Source organism: Lonchura striata, chromosome 1 (genome assembly GCF_050655825.1).
Source record: "Lonchura striata isolate lonStrDom1 chromosome 1, ASM5065582v1, whole genome shotgun sequence".
In the NCBI taxonomy this organism is placed as follows: Eukaryota; Metazoa; Chordata; class Aves; order Passeriformes; family Estrildidae; genus Lonchura; species Lonchura striata.
Window position 1 is genome coordinate 19,364,972 of NC_140703.1, and position 19,337 is coordinate 19,384,308.

A 19,337-nucleotide genomic window follows, 5' to 3' on the forward strand; every position below is an offset into this window, starting at 1 on the left:
ATCCTTCCCAATATCCCATCTAACCCTGCCCTCTGGCAGTGGGAAGCCATTCCCTGTGTTCTGGTCAGCCCCAGAACTGAGCCTTTCCCAGAGCTGCCCACTTTCCCCCCTGCTCGCAGCTGCTGCCATCACTCTGTAGCCATGGAGGGGCAGGAATCACAGAGGCAGAGTGGTGAGGAGGGTCACCACTGTGCTGGGGATGCCCCAGCCCAAGCTGCTGGCCCTCAGGGACATGGGAAGAAGCAGAGCATTGTATCCCAAAATAGTGGCCTCCTTACAAAGGGAAGGTCCATGGAGTGCCAATGTGCTGAGGGTTTCCTCCTGCCACAGGAAGGTGAGTGACTCACTCCTGTGTAAGCTGCAGGCAATCCCTCTCCCTGGTGATTATCTATCTGGAGAGAAATCTCCATCAACTTCCTTTGGAAATACCTGCTCCCAAAATTATCTCTGCCTGTTTTTTTTTTTTAATCAGATGATCTATTTGTTCTAAAAATCACAGAGCCCTTAGGGTTCCATCTGTGGTTCCAAAACTTTGCCGTGGACACCCCATGACTGACTCATTGAAAGGGACAGCTTGGACAGTCCCCACGCCTGGAATCATCAGGAAACACCTGCAGGCTCTTAGCTAAGGGAAGGGTCTTCCTCATGGGGTTTCCTAACCAGGAAGAGGCAGATCCCAGTGACAGTGAGACTCTCTTGCTGCTGCATGAGTCTGTGGTTTGGTTTTAATAACAGCTACCAGCCCAAGGTGAGTGTCATTAAATGTCACCAGCTGGAGGGTTCAGAGCCCAGATATACTGGATTTCATGGAAGTTCTTGTGGAAGCCAAAAGAAAGGGATCTGACTTTCTGCTGGCCTCAGTAAAACTCCCCATGACTCCCCCAGTTTGTGACAGAGACCCATGGTTCAGGGCAGTGGAGCCACAGGGGACCAGATCAGGATGCTGCCCCATCGCTGTTTGGGATCCTTGGATCAGAGTATGACAGGATAAGCTGGGTTGGAAAGGACCTCAGGGGGTCTCAGTCCAACCTCCTGGTCATGGCAGGGGCAGCTCTGGGGTCAGATCAGGTTATGCAGGGCTTTATCCAGTTGGGTCTTGAAGAGCTGTGAGGACAGAGGTCACACAAGCTGCTTGTGGTGAAATAGTTTTCCCTTATCCTCAGCCTGGAATGTCAGTGGTGTCCATGTCAGCAGTTCTGCCAGGATAGCCAAGACTTCCTCAAAGAGGTCTCCTCATCACGAGAAGAGAACGAAGGCAGCAGTTCCAGGGAGCACCACCATCATCTCTCCTGGAAAAGCCCTGTTGACACCAGGAGCAGCCCTGGGAGATCTGGGGCAGGAGGCCTTGTGTTGTCCTAAGCTGCTTCGTGCCCATTTGGATGCCGCAGGTTTGGTGCATCTGGCTGGGCAAATGATGTGGTGTGAAAGTTTCTCTCTGCAGAAGACACACTGCAGGTCCCACTGAGCTTGCCATCTCCTGTGCCACAGACTATTGACCCCTCTTTCCCTGGGGATCGTGGAATTTCTGCTCCCCCTCCCTCTCTCCTTGCCCACACATCCCCTGCTCCTTGGCACAACTTATCCCTTCATTTCAAGAGAGTCTTGCTGATTTCATTAAGCACTCAATTACTCTCCTCTTGTATTTAACTTGGAAACCCTTTCCTGTCAATCCAGGACTTGTTTGGACAAAAACCAAGCTCAGGACCAGCTGTAAGAGCTGTCAAACAAACTCGACGCCTCCAAAGCTTGTTTTGCAAACTTGGACTTCCCAGGACTGCTTGGCTGAGGCTAGGAGCAGATTTCCATGGAATTAACCATTTGACATGGGGGAATTGGCTTCTGTTTAGCTCAGAATTGTCCGTAGCTCCATGTCCAGCTCCTGGAGGACGTTGGGGCTGGCGCTGGTGACGAGGCTACTCCTGGCCAGGGGATCTCCAGCCCTGGGAGTGCACACCCAGCATCCCGAGGCTTTCGCTCCACGTCGCTCCCAGCAGGGATCCCGAGCCAAGGAGGCGGCCTGGGAGACTCCGGATTAATCTCTGGAACGTGACCTTTACATGCTGGGAGTGGTGGGAGAGATATTTTAACTGCAGTGGCAAAGCTCCAAAGGAGAAACACCAGCCAGGCCCTAGATAACAATATTGGCCTCCTGACAAGGACTCCAACTGGGAACGAGCCTCAGGGATGGGCTCCCTTTTTGGGCAGGGACAAATCCATGTGGACACAATTTCCCACCTTCCCTCTTTGCTCCAGCCAGGAAAACAGGGGTTAGTCACAGAATTCTGCAGTCCTGAGCCCAGTTTGGGTCTAATTGGTGTGTTAAATTAAAAAGCTACAGGAAAATGCAATTTTAAAATAAATAATGATGATGGAGGAGGTTTTAAAACGGAGAAGCTGAATTGCATCCATCCTCTGCAGTGAGGTTTTCCTGCCCAGGGTAGTGCTGGAGTCCCCATCTCTGGAGGGATTTAAAGCCATGTGGATGTGGCACTTGGGGACATGGGTCAGTGGTGGCTTTGGCAGTGCTGGGGGAATGGTTGCACCCGATGGCCTTAAAGATCTTTTCCAGCCTCTATAATTCCATTATTCTTATTGGCAGTCAAAGGAGATCTAAAGTTGAGTTTTTTTCCAACAGGGTTTGTATCCATGGGGGAGCTGCTAAAGGGTGAGTTGAGTGTAGGAGGACGTCACCAACCTTCTCCCAAAGGACAGGAAGCAGGATGGGTCACTCAGGAGACTTGCTGGGACATTGGGAAGGTGTAGTGGTGCCCTCCCCATCCCCACCCATCCCTCAAATCCCCACTGATCAGTCTGGGCTCTGAAGAGACACTTGGTGTGGTTCTTTCACCCATTTGAAGTGAATTTCAAATAAAATTTATTGGAATTTAATTTAGATGGACATCTCCAAGGGGGCTTCAGGCACAGGCTGGACTCACTGAGGCTGAGCAAACCTGTTTTCTGGGCTGAGCTGGATGAGGATCACCACCCTTGTGTGGCACCCACAGGGAGCAGTGGCTTTCTGGGGTCCAGGGCCATCCCCTGGGATGTCTCTGAGGGAATCTCCCTGAGGACACAAGGCTTGTTTTGGAGCAGAAGGGGAAGGAAGTGATTTCAAAAGTCCTGTAGTAAGAACAAGGGTTTTTTGTTGTTTGTTTTGGTTTTTTTTTTTTAAACAAAGAGGTTCCAGGGTGGGATCCTGTGCTGGTCTCCATAGTCTCACTGCTGAGAGCTGAGAGCAAAAATAATGGCCAACAAAACTACTGGAAAATGGCTTTTTCTCCAGCACCAATGGAAACTTTCTCCTGAGTCTTTCTGTGGCTTTTCTTTGCTGTGGATTTCATGAGGATCAGGTGAAAAATGGGAGCATGGGATGCTATGGGGGCCCTGCGACTCCACCCCTTGAACCAATCTCCAGCTGGAGCTAAATCCATCGTGGTGCCAGGCTGTGTTTGACCCCCAGGCTGAGCTGCTGGTGGGTCAGCCAAGCTGTAACCCCACAAAATTTGGGGGTGACTGGAACCACAATCCAGCTGCCCACACCCACTGAATCCCACCAAGCTGCTGCCAGAGGTCCAGGCACAGCTGGGGCCACTCCAACACAGCTCCTCAGCAGCTCTGCAAATAGAGAAATGAGGAGGAAGAAGCCTTTCTTAGGAACCCCAACACTATTTTAGGCTGGGACCATTACGTGGATGGGTTGCTGCTGCTGGTTTTAGGAGGACTTGTTTTGAGGGCATGTGTTTACTTGTGTTATGGAATGCCAGATCAATGCAAAACCTCATCCAGCAACAAGTTCTGTCCTCCAGGACATTTCTTCCAGCAGCTCCTGCTGCTGCTACTTGCTTAAACTGTTTTGAATAAGACCTTGAATGGGTTTGTTGGCTTTTTTTTTTTTAATCTCTCTTATTTACTATTTTCTAGGCAATCCCAGAGGAAGTGGAAGTGTCATGAAATCTGGCAGAAAACTCAGCATCTGTGCTCCTAAGAAAGCCATCAATGGGGACAGCAGAAGCAGAGATGAACTTCCAGAGATGAATTTTTTGACTTTATGTGATCCCCTGCTCCCTCCTGGACAGGCTGCAGAGCAGAACCATATCTGGGAACCCACAGCACACACAGCCCAAGCCTATGGGTTAATTTTAACACACCTCCCCTGGTGTGAGATGTTTTATTTATTTATGGTCTTCCTACAAGCATAAACACTTTTGGCCACAACAGGATGCTTGTGTTTTAGGGCCCAGCAGGCAGCTCCTGCTGCCTGGGAGGTTGTGGCAGCACTCCTACCCCTCTTTGCAAGCATCATCCCGAGGGGGGAAAATGCACTTGGAGTCTGAAAACCCTCCAAAACACCTGGGTTACACAGGAGCTGGGAGGAAAAGTGAGTGGCACCTCCATCACCCTTCTGATGGTGAGGAGGAGGAGGGGAGAGACATCACATGTGCTCAGTGGGGAGGAAACGAAAGCTGGGGTAAAAAAAAAAATCCCCAACCGTTGGTGGAGAAGAGAAAATCCCCACCCAGATGGGCACAGCCACAGAGCAAAGCCCTCCCTGCACTGAGCAATGTGCTCAAGACTCGCTGTCTGCAGCTGCTTGCCCCAGAGAGCTCCACGTGCTTCAGGTCTGCCCAAATTCCCTGTTCCGCACAGAGCACCAGCTACAGACAGCTCCCTGTACCCTGTCTGCGCCCATCTGTCAGTTCCTGTTCAAGGGATTAGTGGGAAAAGGGTGGAAAGGGGAGGAAAGTGTCTCTCTGTGCCCAGCAGCGTCTCCTGGGTGCTGCAGCCTTAGAGAGGGCAGCAGGAGATTCCCCCAGAGCATGTGTGGATGAGGGATGGCCAGAGGGACTGGCTCCAGCTACAGACCTGAGGAAATGGCCTCAGGTTACACTGGGGAGGTTAGATTGGATATTCAGAGAGGTTTCTTGACTGAAAGGGTGATCAGGCATTGGAACAGGGAAGTGGCAGAGTGGTGGAGGTGGAACTTGGGGATGTGGTTTAGCGGGGAACACAGCAGTGCTGGGTTAACAGCTGGACTCTGTGATCTTAAAGGGCTTTTCCAACCCTACTAATTCCATGACTCTGGGGCTGGTTTTACAGCCCCAGCTCCCACCTCCAACCAACCCACCCTATTTGGCTGCTGGGAAGGTGCTTCCACATCTCTCTCCAGCCCCACCTGACCTCATCTCCAGTGCATCCCAAGGGCACTGTGAACAGAGGTTTCTTTCTCCAGCTACATTGGCTTTTGCTGCCCCTTGAAAGTTGTTGGTGGTCTTGAATAAGAACATCCTGGACAGAGAATTCAGGCAGCCTGAGAAACTGCAAAGTCACATCTGCTCCCATGGGATGTCCCTCCTGCAAGCCCAGTCACACAGGGCAGGGCTGGAGGCTCAGCCCAACACACCCAAACTGTCTTCCTTGCTGCACCTAAGGCTTTAAAAACAAAATAAAAGGGGGAAAAAAGTATTTGATGTATGACAGCCTGTCTCCATCACTTCTGCTGGTGTCTCCCTGCATGTTTGAGCTGCACCCATGGGTGCAGCGCAGGCTTTGCTGTGGCCAGCCTGACCTTCCCGGTCCACCCATTCCTGTATCACATTCCTGCATGCTAGTCAACATGGGAATGTTTTGAAAGTGTCTTAGAAACCTGCCGGGCTGCCAAAACAGTTGAAAAATGAAGCCGCGAAGGGAAACGTGGGGCTGCTTTCCAGGTCGGCTCTCTGGGTATTGCCTCTGTCTGTGCTGCAGCTGCACAAATCATTTGCTTTTCAACACAATTTAAAACATCTGCCTCTTCCTTGAGCTGCCGTGAAGCTGGGAAATGGAGACTGGGAGTGAGGGGGGCTCTGGTTTTGGGTGCTCTGGGTGATAGGTGCATGAAGGACAGAAATGAGTAAGATGGGTTAGGGTTGACGCCCTCCTTCCATCTTCCTCAAGCCCAAAAGAGAGGAGAAAAAGCAAAAGAAGGGAAAGGAAATGTTTTTCCATGCAGTGGGCAGTGAAGCTGGGTAGGTCCTGCTTGCTGGAAGCTGCTGGGACTTCAACCAGGCTCAGGAAAGGTCTGCTGGGAAGAGGGCTCTCCAGGGGACACTTCCCTGCTCCAAAGCAGCTTTTGGAAAAACATCTCCTCTGTCCTGCTGAAGCACCGAGCTGCCAAGCAGGCCTTGCAGCCGGCCTGGCCATAATTAATCACCCCTGGAGATGAGGAAGGCGCCTGCCTTTTGTTTTTGAGCTGTTTGGCTTCATCTTGAGAGGAAGAGCTGCAGGTGTTCAGGCCTTTGAGGACCAGGCTGGGGGAGATGGTGCCAGGCAGGGGCTATTGAGCAGCAGTGATCACACCACGGGTCACAGCTCCTGCAAGGACAGCATCAACTCCCTGGACATCATCCATCACCTATGGACATCATCCCTCCTTGGGAGGGTGAAAGATTTGGAGGGTGAAACCAAGGTGCTGTGGTTGGGTGAACCCAAACTTTGCCCATTAAGTGTTTCCAAATCCAGGAGTAATGGGCTGGACTCAGCACCCAGGTCACTGCTGGGCAGCTTCACCCAGCTGAGCCTCACTCATCAGCTCTGTGCAGGCATCTCCCTCCTTCTGGGCAAGCAGCAAGCCTGTCCTTCCTCCCTTATCAGCCCCAAATAGCTGCGATGTGATATATTGTTTTCCCTCCTCAAACAAATTACATCAGAAGAAGGAAACAGGAATTTATTTTTTTTGCTCTTTTCTGGCATGGAGGTCCATGAGCAAGATCTCTGCAGCACTATGTCCATGCCATGAGTTCATATCCTCTTAATGCCTCCTTAGCCAGCTACCAGTTTCTGCTGCTGAATAATAGATGCCATTGGTGTCCTTCCCCACCTCCATCGGGGGCTTCATGGCCCCCCCCCCAGCCACAGCCAGGGGGCTCAAGGACCCCCACATGAAATCAGATCCAGCTGGGGAAGAAGGATCTGGCTGTCACCCAGGGACACAGATGGGGAACACTCAGGGGAGCACCGGCGGCGGAAAACAGCGGGGCCACCTGCACGTGGTCCTGTGGGGCTGTGCCTGTTCCTCCGGCCCCCCAGATCTGGTCAATGAGGAGGGCTGGGTTGGACCTGGCCACTGCTTCCCTTGGGCAGCAGCCACCTGCAGGAGAGGGCAAGATGTGAAGGTGGTGCTGGTCCTCCACAGCTTCCTGCAGCTTCCTGGGAGGATGTGTCATGTAGGGCTCTGTGGGGACAGCAGGTCAAAGAGGATACAGCAAGGAGCAAACCTCGAGCAAACCTTCTGCCATGTCTCCTGGTTCCAGCAATGATGAGAAGTCCCAACATCCCAGTCCTGGCATCACACCCAATCCTAGCACCCGTGGAAGTGAGTCCAGTCTCAGTCCCAGCTCCAATCCCATCCATGATCCCACTCCCAGGGCAGAGAGGTCCTGTCCTTGTCCTAACTCTCGCCCCCTCCCCGGGGGAAGATTCAGGGAGCAATCGTCCGTTTCCAATGTCAGTCCCAATTCTGATGCCATCCATGCCCCATTTCTGGCGGGTGGGGAGTGTCTCCTGTCCCAGCCCTAATCCCGGTCTCATTCCCGGGGGAGAAAGGGGAGAGAGGTGGGTGAACGGCCCCGATCCCAGCCTCAATTTCATCCATACTCCCATCTCCGGGGGAGGGAGTGAGGGCTCCTGCTCTATCCCTAATCCCGATCCCATCCATAGCGCCATCCCGGAGGGGAAGGAGAGGGGGCGGTCGGACGCCTGTCCTGGCCCCAGCGCGGATCCCACGCACGCTCCCATCCAGGGAGGAGAGCTCCTGTCCCGTCCCCGGGGGAAGGGGCGGTCCCGGGCCGGGCGGGGCAGCTCTGGCCGCGGTCCTGCCCCGTCCCAGCGCCGTTCCCAGCGCCGGGAGGGCGGTGCAGCCCCGCGCCCGCCCCGTCCCGGCTCACACGCGGCGGCACCGGCACCGGCAGCGGCACCGGGCCGGGCCAAGGACCAAAGCCGGGCATGGCACGGCCTCCGCCTTCCTCCTGAGCGCGGCGATCGGCGCTGAGCCCCCGGCACGGAGCCCCCGGCTCGGCATCGCCCGGTGAGCGCGGCCGCAGCGGGCGGGGACCGTGGGGGGACCACGGGAGGATTTGGGGGGATGTGGGGGTGCGTGTCCTACCCACTACAAGGAAGGACAGGCGGCACCTCCAGGGTCGAGTGGGAAACTCGTGCACGGGGTGGGAGTGGGGACACGCAGATGGGGGAGAAGCGACACGCACGGGGTGAAGGGGACACGCACACACATGAGGAGGGGACACGCACTCATGTGTGGGACACAGACACCCGCATGTCACACACACACATGGACACACACTTGCAAGTACTCGCGGTGGTGGCGGCACTTGTTGCTGTCTGGGTGGCACGGCTGGCACAGGGTTCCAGAGCAGGGAGTGCGGCGCTGCACGGACAGAGCCGCAGCCCGACTCTGCTGCTCCCCTCCTCTCAAGCCCACATACTGCCCGTGCTGCCGCTAAAAGTGCCCAAAAGTCCCCAAGTGCCCCAAGACAAGGTAGTGGGACCAGCAGGTAGCAGGGTGTAGGTGCTGGCACAAATGGTTCAAACCGGACACTCAGGGAAGCCTCTTGCTTCTTCTGCTCCTCTATTGGATTTTTTAATGTATTAATTCACAATTATACCTTTGCTGCTCAGTTTCTCCGTTCCCTGTGGAATTCACTGGCTGTTTGTCCATGATTTCCTGTACACAGCTCAGGTTAAACCATGGAACTGACTCCCTGCTTTGCTCTGCGTGTTTTTCCACCTCTTTCCATGCTGGGCTCCCTATGTAATTTCTTTGGGAGTGTTTTAATTTACACTGCAATGGTGATACTCTCATTTCAAACTTTTTGACTCCTTCTAGCAGCTCCTGACCTCCAAAACACCCCTCTTCCCAGAGCTGGGCACTGGCTGACATCACTGCAGGAACGACTTTAGGGGCAAAATATCTCATTTCTCTTTCTGCTCCAGTTTTCTTATCAGTTTATTGCAAAAGCCATTTGGCAACCCACTGCCTTCCTGTACACGAGGTGAGGATCAGCAAACCCGGTTCTGGGGGCCACCAACACTGGGGGATGGTGGCCTTAGCTCATGGTTGCTGCTGCCAAAATTAGGCCATTTCATTACCGCCAAATTCCTCTTGTTTTCCCTCAGGCAAAGGGTGGCTGATAGGTTCAGGGGCTCCAGTGCAAAGGGAGAGACCCCAAAACACGCTGAGCCCCAAAGCACAGCCACATCCCAGGGCTTAGAGGGTTATAAAAGCCCCAGAAGGATTTCTGACAGTCTGGCACTGAGTGACTTTATCCTGTCTCTGCCCAGTGCGATTTTTATCTCGGGTTGTTGACACGAAGCCAAAGCCACGAATAGTTCTCTGGCAGCCGAGCGTGCTGCCGGCCACGCCGGGCTCCCTCCTCAGTGCTGAGCAGCCCCCAGTAAAACCTGATTGGGAACCACCCATGAGCAAAGACCCTATTGCCTCCATGGGAAACTGCCTGAGGAGCAAAAATTTATCCCCCAAAGTCCACCCCTGCAGGGTTTTCTGGTGGGGCCATGGTGGAGCCCGGTAATTGTGTTATCCTGGTTGTCCCCCAGAGTGCCTTTGGTTTTTCCAGGGTGGTTGTGACTCCCTTGGTGTGGGCAGGAGGCTGGGAGGTGTCCATGAAAATGTCCTTTCTGCCAGACACGGAGCTTGTAGGGTTACCAAATCAGCCAGAAACTGGTCCTACACTCTTCTCCCTGACTGTTGCTTCTTCCAAAGGAATCATCAAAAGGTCATTCAGGGCAAAAGCAAAGACAAACTCCTGACAGAAACACCACCTTTGTACCTCCAGGAAGCCTAAAGGATGCAGGTGCTCAGTTTCCCCTATGGAATAATTAAAACTGGAAGCTTGAGGGGTCAAATGGGATTTGCCCCAATCCCGCAGCAGGGAAAAACAGGCAGGGAGCATCCCCTTTTCTGAAGCAGGAAGGGAAGTATTGATGAAGGGATTAAATATTGGCCAGGGTTGATGTTTGCTTCCAGAAGGATCCATCCCCAGAGCCTTGCCATGCTGGGAATTGAGTCAGGTTCAACCGTTGTCACCAATGCTTTTAATGCTTTCTTAATTCACTTTAAAGCCACAGATTTGCTTAATCCTGATTTATTTCCCATGGTATGGAGCAAGGCAGGAGGTTTTGGTACCCCCTGGGAAGCAAAAGCTGTAAGGGAGATTGATTCAGGGATTTTTCTTGGGGAAAACCAAAACTTCCCAGAAGAAGTGATTTCTCTCAAAGCAAAACATTTTATTGACCTCCAAACAAAGTCATAAAGTTCTTTTAAACTTGCTATATCTTTTCTCCAAATTTTCTGTCCTCTTTTTAGCGTGGATCAAGTTATCAAAAAACCCTCTAGGAAACCAAAATACCCCTAGAAAAATATTTTTTATGGAGAAAACAAATTCAGCTCTGCTGTTTTCTCAGCCTGGTGACAGGAGGGGAAACTGAGGCATTTCTGGAGTGAAAAGGTGCTTTTTTTGTAGGGACAGAAACAGATTCTTTGTGAAGTTTTGGTTTAAATGAGGTGTTCTGGCTATTTTGTGGATGGAGGAAGGGGTAGATCACACCCAACAGGGATAAAGGAGGGATGTTGCCTGGAAGGGAGATGGATAAAGCCCTTTAAAGCTGCTTAGCTATCCTGGAAATGACTTTTGGAGGTGTCTTGCCTTGGGATTGCTGGGGAGAAGTGCTGGGGGTGATGGAGCTGGGAGCTGGGGAGGTCCTCAGCCCACACTGGTGGCGGGGGCCAGCCTGGAGGAGAAAGGCTCTGAAGGTCACCATGGCAGAAAGGATCCAAAGGGAAAGGGCAGATGAAAAGCAGGCATTTTGGGCAGGCTCAGATTTTGGCCGGGTCTCACGGCTCCGGAGCATCCCAGCACCTTGCCTGTTTGCTTTTGGTCACCAAGGGTTGGAACCACAACCGAGAGCAGTGAAAAACGATTCCAGGTCATTTGCTTCCCAGAGTCTCGAGCAGTTCCTGATCCTGAGCGAGGATTTTGATGAGTCTACTAAATGCCTCTGCATTAGGGCAGGGAAAACACCCACGTTCTCCGTGTATCCTTTGGAAGGGAGTCAGGGAGAAGATGTAGTGAAGGGATGGTGGTTTCAGCCTCCAGCATAAAACAATGGGAGCTGTGGCACAACCAAGGGCTGCATCTATAAGGTCCTGCTGGGAAATTAATCCACATTAATTATTTGGGAAGGCCAATTAAACCTCACCAGCCCCCTATGAAAATGTGTTCGTCGCTGCCGTGACTTGGTTGTGCTTTGTTGTCTTCAGTGACCTTGCTTCTGCCTGGCAAATTCCAGCATGAGGCACGGCTGGGATGGCACTGGGGGTGATGGAAGTGGGGCAGAAATCAGGAGTCAAGGCCTTCACTTGGAAATTCAGTGCTCATCCCATGGTCTCCCTACAGAGTGCTGCCTATACCTCAGCTGCCCTCAGTGACCTTCTCCCATGACAGCCCCCTCCTTTCCCATGTTGGCTGATCTAAATATCCCTGGCAGATACAGTTACAGGAGCATTTTGGGATGTTGACTTCATGTGCACATGCCTATGGATGCTCTATTTGAGGGTGGTGATCTGCCCAGGCTCCTCTCGTCACCAGGCTCCTCTCCTGTGCTGCCTTCATCCTCTGACACTGAGGGTACAAGTTTCCTGGGAAAAAAAACTATGAGATAAGTAGGACCAAGGCCACAATGCAGAGAGAGAGATGGTCCAGCCACTGCAACCTGCACGTGGTTCAACATGGGGGAAACCGTGTGTGGATGGCTGGAGGGCACCCAAAAATGTGTGCCTGGTCACCTGCATCCAATGCCAGAGAAAAAACCTCCCACTGTGCCCTTGGAAAGGGCCAGGAGATGAAGTGATGAGGCAGATGCAGATGGTTCTCAGCAAAGCGTCGTGGTTTGTTTGCTTTTGGGAATCAGAGAAGTGTTTATCCCGCTTGGGATCCTCCTGGATTGTGGCTGCCTTCGCCCTCCCCTCGTCCCTGCCAGGGACTCGGGGTGTCACAGCTGGCATTCGTGACACCCGTGGGCACAGCAAAGGGCAGTGCCAGCTGCCAGCTCTTGTGCCTTCACATGCCTTGGCTGGCCTTGGCCTCTCCAGCTCGCTCCCTGTGGATGCAGCGAGGGGGTGGATGGCAGCCACGGGCCCCGCACACACAGCAGATTTTGTCCTAGGGACTCTGGGCAAAATGAGGGTAAAAAAAGAGGAAGAAGAAAGGCTTTTGCATCCCCAGAAGGAAAAGGAGGGAGAGCACGACAGCAAGGACAAGGCTCCATTCAAACCAACCAGCAAACACTGTTTGCTCCTTGTCCTGAAGGTGGGGAGGAGGGACTTGGCACATCCCTGGGCAGCCAGAAGAGATTCCCTATCTTGGCTTACGGATGGATTATGGTTGGGTTTTCTCACTGGGGTCTCAAGAGCTGTGGGAAGATGAGCTGGAATTCAGGGTGATCTCCCCCATCAGGGCTGGGTTATGTGCAGGGGAGAGAGGGAAAGCAGATGGAGCAATTCCATACCAGGCTGAAGCCTCTGGAACTCTGTAACCCTTCCCTGAGCCTTTTAGGGCATCTTGTGTGGCTTCCCTCTGTCACAGTGGCCTGTCCAACCCGTTTCATCGGCTGCCAGGTCTGTGGGCAGACTCTCTCTGGTTGGCCACAGATCTGCAAAGCTCAGAGGGAAGGAAGAAACTGCAGAGAACAGCAGCTGGAAAATGTTTTCCCATCAGCCAGAGCTCCGTTAACCCTCTCCATCCACAGACACACTGCTGAGGACCTGGGGGAGGCAGGATGGGAGCAAAGCTGAGCTGAGTGCAGGAAAAGCAAAACCCCAAGGCCAGGACAGTGCTGGCTCCTATATTCATCACAAGGTGGTTCCCAAAGTTGTACTGGGGTTTTTGCAGCTAGTGCAGATTAGCTGGGGTGTGTGTGTGGTTTCCATCCCTGTCCTTGGGAAGTGTGAGCCTCTGCCAGCCCTGTTCCTGCTCTGCTTCTAGGGGAAAGCAGCAGGATGAGGGAAACATCATCAGGAATGGTGTCAGTGCACTTCTGGACAGGTTGTTTGATCCAGTCCCCAGAGCAAGGACTGGAGTTATCCCCTTGTGATGGGCTGGAAGCATCCCTTCTCCTTCAGCAAAAGTTGTCAAGGTGCTTTTTAGTACCAAAGTGCTTTACTTTGGTGAGAAATCATCCAGGCTGGCAGCTTCAAGGACACTGTCATTGCCTCCTTCCCTACAGGATCTGAGCTGGAAGTAGGGGCAGGATAGCTCTGCATCTGGTGTTTATTTTGCAAGGAAAGGCATGGCCACACTGTCCCTCTACATGGTGGCACCAGGTCAGAGCTGAGCCCTTCACCTGAAAAGGCCTGGGATTGCTCTTTTCCACCTAAAATCCTGGAGAGGTTTGGGTCAGCGTGCATCCCACACACTCATTCCAAGGGTACCTTTCCTGACACCTTTTCTCCTGCAGGAACTCCTGGCCCCTGAGCTCCTGGGCTGGATTTGTCTCCTCGTAACCCCCCATTTCCACAAGCTTCCTGTAAGGCAGGGAACAGCAGGGACATCAAACCGGCTTCTCTTACGGGAAGGGAGGAAATGCATTTTAATTTGATTCCTGACCCACGGACTCACTCGGATATCGTGTGTCAGCAGAGCCCAGGGCACAAAAGGGTCCTTGTCCCTCCTCACAGACAGGCCAGGCTCTGTGTGTCTGCAGAGACCCTTTCAAGGCCATTTTTCTCCTCACAGCTAATCAGTCCCATGCAGAAACCAGCTCTGCACAAGCAGGGCTGAAGGCCAGGGAGCAGGACAGTGACCTGACACTAAACCCATTAAAGACCCGACATCCTCATCAACAACCAAGCCAGGCAGAGCCCCTGTGGTGGAGACCATGCTCCTTTTGGCAAGGTTTGATTAGAGGGCCTCTGGGTGTGGCGAGTTTGGCCCTACCAAAAGGAGCTGAAGACCTCTAAAATCAGGGCCAGTCATGAGGGCTGCTTGCTGAATTTCCACTTTCTAATCCCTTCTGCCTGGAATTTAGCAGAATGCATTTTTAATGGTGCTCAGCTGAGTCACCTCTCGTATCTGGTTAAACACAGAATGGAGCATCTTTCCAGTTCTGTGATGCAGGAGAGCAAATTTCTGTGTGAACCTGGTGGGAAGGGTGCTTTGGGACATTGAACTGGGCTGCAGGAGCTCTGAGGTGGACTCCCACATGTGGCATGGGGTTTGTTGGTGACTTTAAAGCAGCTCAGTTCTCTTCCTCTGTGCTCCAGATGCAAAATGAGTTAAATAAAACTCACCTCATCCACCTGACCATAATCCCCCCATGCCACGGACTATTGTATCACCGACACCATGAGGCCGTGGCCTCAGTGGCCAGTGATGTGCTGCCCTCTTGAGCCGTTGTCTCCATGTCCTTACAGCCTCTTTGCTTTCACCCCAGGGTGATGGAGAACCTCACAACTCCTCCAGCCTGGACCAGGGTCATCAACAGCTCCTTGGACCCAGGTGGCACAGATGACAACCCCTACAAGTGCGTGTTTGACGAGGACTTCAAATATGTCCTGCTGCCCGTCTCCTACGGCATCGTGTGTGTGGTGGGGCTCTTTCTCAACCTGCTGGCCCTCTACGCCTTCATCTTCAGGATCAAGACCTGGAATGCCTCCACCACCTACATGTTCAACCTGGCCATAAGCGACACGCTCTACGTGGTGTCCCTGCCCCTCCTGGTGTACTACTATGCCATGGGGGACAACTGGCCCTTCAGCGTGGGGCTGTGCAAGATCGTGCGCTTCCTGTTCTACACCAACCTCTACTGCAGCATCCTCTTCCTGCTCTGCATCAGCGTCCATCGCTTCCTGGGCATCTGCTTCCCGCTCAAGTCGCTGCAGTGGGGCCACGTACGCCACGCGCGCAGGGTGTCGGTCGTGGTGTGGCTGGTGACCGTGGTGTGCCAGGCCCCGGTGCTCTTCTTCGTCACCACCAGTGCCAAGGGCGACACCATCACCTGCCACGACACATCCAGCAAGGACCTCTTCGGCCAGTTTGTCATTTACAGCTCGGTCATGCTGGTGCTGCTCTTCTGCATCCCTTTCCTCATCATCATCGTCTGCTACTGCCTGATGGCCCGGCGGCTGCTCCAGCCCACCCGGGGCATTTCCCGCCTCTCCCGCTCCAAAAAGAAGTCAGTGAAGATGATCATCATCGTCCTGGTGGTCTTCATTGTTTGTTTTCTTCCTTTCCATGTCACTCGCACCTTGTACTACTCCTTCCGGAGCTGGGACCTGAGCTGCCAGACCCTCAATGCCATCAATTTGGCCTACAAGGTGACTCGTCCCCTCGCCAGCACCAACAGCTGCTTGGATCCCATTTTGTATTTCTTAGCAGGGCAACGATTTATGAAGTTTGCGAGCAACAAAGTGCCGTGGAAGCCTCAGAATGAGGTGGCGCTGGGCATCGTGCCCAACAGTCACCTGGGAACCAGCAGCGACACGGACACGCTCTCCAAGGATCTGAAATCCTAGCTCTGCTCCGCAGCAGAAGGGCTTATCCTGGGGGTGAAGCAGGGACAGGATGCTCTGGGGCCCAAGGCTTTGGGTGTTTGTGGTGCCCAGGCTTGCACCCGCTCCAGCGTGGTCTGTGTCGAACGCGCTTCTCTGCTTGTTTTGCTGTACTTTTTTCAGGAAGATGCAGCTGTGGTTGCACACGTGAACCCTGATCTCTGTCTCTGCATCCCAGCCTGCCCCTCTGATCATCACAGAGGTGACCAAAGGTGGGGGAAAAAATCGTGCCCTGAGTGCCTTGAGTCATTTTCCAAAGCGAGAACGCCGTGCGCAAAAGGTCCCCCTAAAGAATTCCATCTGCAGATTGCCTGGCACAGGGAGAGCCGGAATTCCTCTGTGCCTTGGCAAGGCAGGAAGGGCTTTGGGTGGATGAGGAGAGTCAGCTGCAGTTCTGCTGAGCAGCTTGATGCAAATGTCAAGGACAAGTATCACCCACAGCGGGAAAGGGTCTCCCACAACTTTGCATCCCTGCAGAAATACTCTCCCAGCTTCAATCTGGCAGAGCAGGGATGGGTTTCCCAGCTCCTGTCCAAGGGCTGCCTTCCCACTAACCTGATGGACATTCCATCCCACTGGAGTGCACTGGTAGCAGCCCACTGGAGTTTACTGGTACCGTCGAGCAGGTCCCCTGTAGGTTTCTCCAGTGGGGCCAACATCTTCCAAAAAACCCATTAGTGCTTCCCAACAGCAGCAGTCACCCTTTAAAAAGCTTTTAGGAACCTGCAGCTTCCAGCTGCTGGCTTTAATAATCATCTCCAGCTCATTAAAATTTAAGGTGAGCTCTTCATGTCTTTTTTTTTTTAACCCCCTTCTTGGTGACTCATGTTTCCAGCCCAGCAGCAAAGACCAGTGCTCATCCCCTTGGCTGAGTGCTACCACGACCCCATTGCTGTCCCTCAGAGGTGACAAAATTTGCCAGAACTAAACCCCAAGCTGAGGAGCTGCAAGTGGTGCTGAGCTTCACCCCATTCTGCCTGTATTTGTAAAAAATGTCCACAAAACATTTCACTAGAAGATACTCCTGGTGTTTTTCCCTGTGATTGTTGGGTTGGAGAGCCCAGAGCCCAGGTCCATGGATTCCCTGCCAGGACAATGCTGATTCCTCCCCCAAAAATGACAATTGCTTGAGCTGTAGCACTGGACAAGTCACATTTTGTAAAAGCTCTGTTTCAGGACTAGGCAAACACATTTGATGTTGGCTTAGGCCAAGACCTCGGACCACTCCTTAGTTTCTCCCATCCTTCCTTCTTGTGAAGTTTGGTGGAGACAAAGCCACACCATGATGTCACCAGTGTGTTCAGTCATGGGTGACTGGGACCATTCAGGGCTAACTGGGAGGTTCCTGTGATCCCACCCCCAATTTGGGGGGTCTTGTTCCAACGAAGAATGTCATAACCACAGGAGGCAAAGGCAAATAGGACATCTGTAGAGTGGTTCATACCACCCTCGAGTGTGTTTGGGATAGGATTGGGTTAAGAGCAGACTGCACCATGGCAGCACCTTTATTCCTTTGTTCTTGTGAAGGGAGGGTCATGTGCTTGATGGTGAGGGTCATGGCACAGTCACTGGGGCGAGACAAGTAACTGGGAAAAATTAATTCAGCCAGGGCACTGAGCTGGTACAAACATCACTCCAGGCCAGGCCTTGCCCGCTCTCCCACACTTGCCAAAAAAGCAGCGTGAACACATTGCGTGCTCTGAATAATTCAACAAAAACATACCCAAAGTTTCCTCCTCTGGTCCTGCTTGGAAATGCCACCTCCCCCTGAGCTGGCCTCAAGCCACCTCCCTGGGCAGCACTGCCAGTGCCATCAGGGGTGTCCCTCTGTGATCTTCATCCCCAAGTGATCCCACTGGCCAGAAACAGAGCGGTTGGAGAGGTACCAGCTGGAAATCTAGCTCTAGACTTTTGTTTTTTGTTTTTGTTTGTAAAAGCACTAACTTATACTGGAGAGGAAAAAAATGGTGAGTTTTAAGACAGTGACTGTACATTTTTATTTTTGTAACATGCAAACACCTTGGATTTGTGATAGTAAATGTGTTTATTTCTACTACAAGCACTTCTCTGCCGTCTCCTCTGGTATGGAAAAAGATGGGTATGGGGATAGAAACTGGGTTGTTGAATGCCATGGAAATATTTTAAGCTCCAGGTACAGCTGTCCACTCCTCTTGATCTCCATCTAATTCAATGAATTCAATCTCCACTCTTGATTCAAGATTTTCATGGAGCTGGTGCCACCAGTTCTGGCAAAACCCAGGTGCAGAGACAGCTCTGTGGTCATGGCAGGGCTACAGGGGACAAAACCCCTTGGAGTGTGACAAATTCAATAGCCAACCTTTTTGGTTGTGCCTCCATGGTCTTGGTAGATTCTCTTAGTCTGCTCTTGTTGAAGACTAGAATAAATTGTTAGATTAAGTCATTAATTAACAAATCTCAAAATAATTAGTCTCCCATCACATATAAGTTATTTTGTTTTTCTCGTTTTCCCAGCCACTCAGAAGCCACCAAACCAAGATGTTGGAAACCTCTGGTTCTCAGAGGCTCCTCACCTTCCCCTGCAGACACCAGGAGAAGCCTAACCACAGTCCCCATGAAAAAATACATTTGGTTCCAACTTAGTTTTCATTTGGTTTGCAATTTATCTTGGTCCCCAGCTTGGGTTTCACTGCGCCTTTCTGTCTAAGTGAAACAAGGCTCAGGACACACTCAGCTCCATGGATGTGCTAATTCCAAACTGTGGCCAAGTCACCTTGCAGTCTGCTCAGGAATAATCTGGGCAGCTCAAAGAGGAACTTCCAAGGGATATGGATGATGTCTGTAAATGTAATTTCATGGAAACCCACTGCTCTGTGCATCCCTGGAAGTGTTCAAAGCCAGGCTGGACAGGGCAGGGGCAAGGTGTCCCTGCCCATGGCAGAGGGGTTAGAATGAGATGACCTGTAAGGTCCTTCCCAACCCAGACCTTCTGTGATTCCATGACCCTCTGATTCTATGAATTCCTCCATTTTTCATCCTGAAGCTGTTTTCAAATCAGAAAATATACTTGGTGTGCCAGCAATGTCTTTAAGGGGCAGCCACAGTCATTCATCAGCCTCCTGTGGGACAGAAGCCCTTCATGGTCCCCTGCACCAGGGCAGAAAGCTTTGCTTTGCTTACTCTTTCCAAGAACTTTGCAGCCCTTAGAGTTGCCAAAACACAAATTGTCAAAAGCATAAAGCCAGAGAAATAGCTGTGAGCCCCAGAATTGCTAAATTAGCTATCCCAGGATGCACCCTCTGAAAAGCCCCTCTTGATTTTCAACCCAGGTTTTGGGGTCTCTCTTTGGGGGTAATGCCCAAGGACCAAGGGCTCACACGTGAATAGGTTTTACTCCTGGGATTTAGAGCATAATTCCCAAATCTTTACTGCAATGACTCTGCACAACTCATACCAGCACTGAGTCACCCAAACCCAAGAATGAGAATTAAGGAAGAAAAACAACCACTATGGGGAGCACAGAGGTTGTGCAGAGGAACGAGCAGAGAAAAGCCACCCAGCCACGCCAAGTGGTTACAAACCACTTTTTTCCTAAATATCCCCTTAGCACAGGAAGCAGGAAGCGAAAGTTAAGAGCACTGATGGTTTCCTGCCAAGGAAACAAATCTGCCACATGGGCTGGAGGGATGCACACTTCTGCTGGACCTTCCCAGCTTCCAAGTGGAGAGCTTTTCCTTCCTGA

At 52.2% G+C, this 19,337-nt stretch overlaps 1 protein-coding gene across 2 annotated transcripts; it reads left to right on the forward strand.

The window, feature by feature from the left end:
- The first annotated feature begins 7,824 nt into the window (after positions 1-7,824).
- Positions 7,825-17,675, forward strand: P2RY2 (purinergic receptor P2Y2). 2 transcript variants are annotated; one of them, XM_021550130.4, is made up of 2 exons: positions 7,825-8,062; positions 14,500-17,675. In XM_021550130.4, the coding sequence occupies exon 2, from the start codon at positions 14,504-14,506 to the stop codon at positions 15,578-15,580; it is 1,077 nt and encodes a 358-aa protein (XP_021405805.3). In that variant the 5' UTR covers positions 7,825-8,062; positions 14,500-14,503; the 3' UTR covers positions 15,581-17,675. The 2 variants fall into 2 exon arrangements, with proteins under 2 accessions (XP_021405805.3, XP_077637327.2); XM_077781201.2 differs by having other exon boundaries at positions 7,889-8,062; positions 14,480-17,675.
- The last annotated feature ends 1,662 nt before the right edge of the window (positions 17,676-19,337 follow it).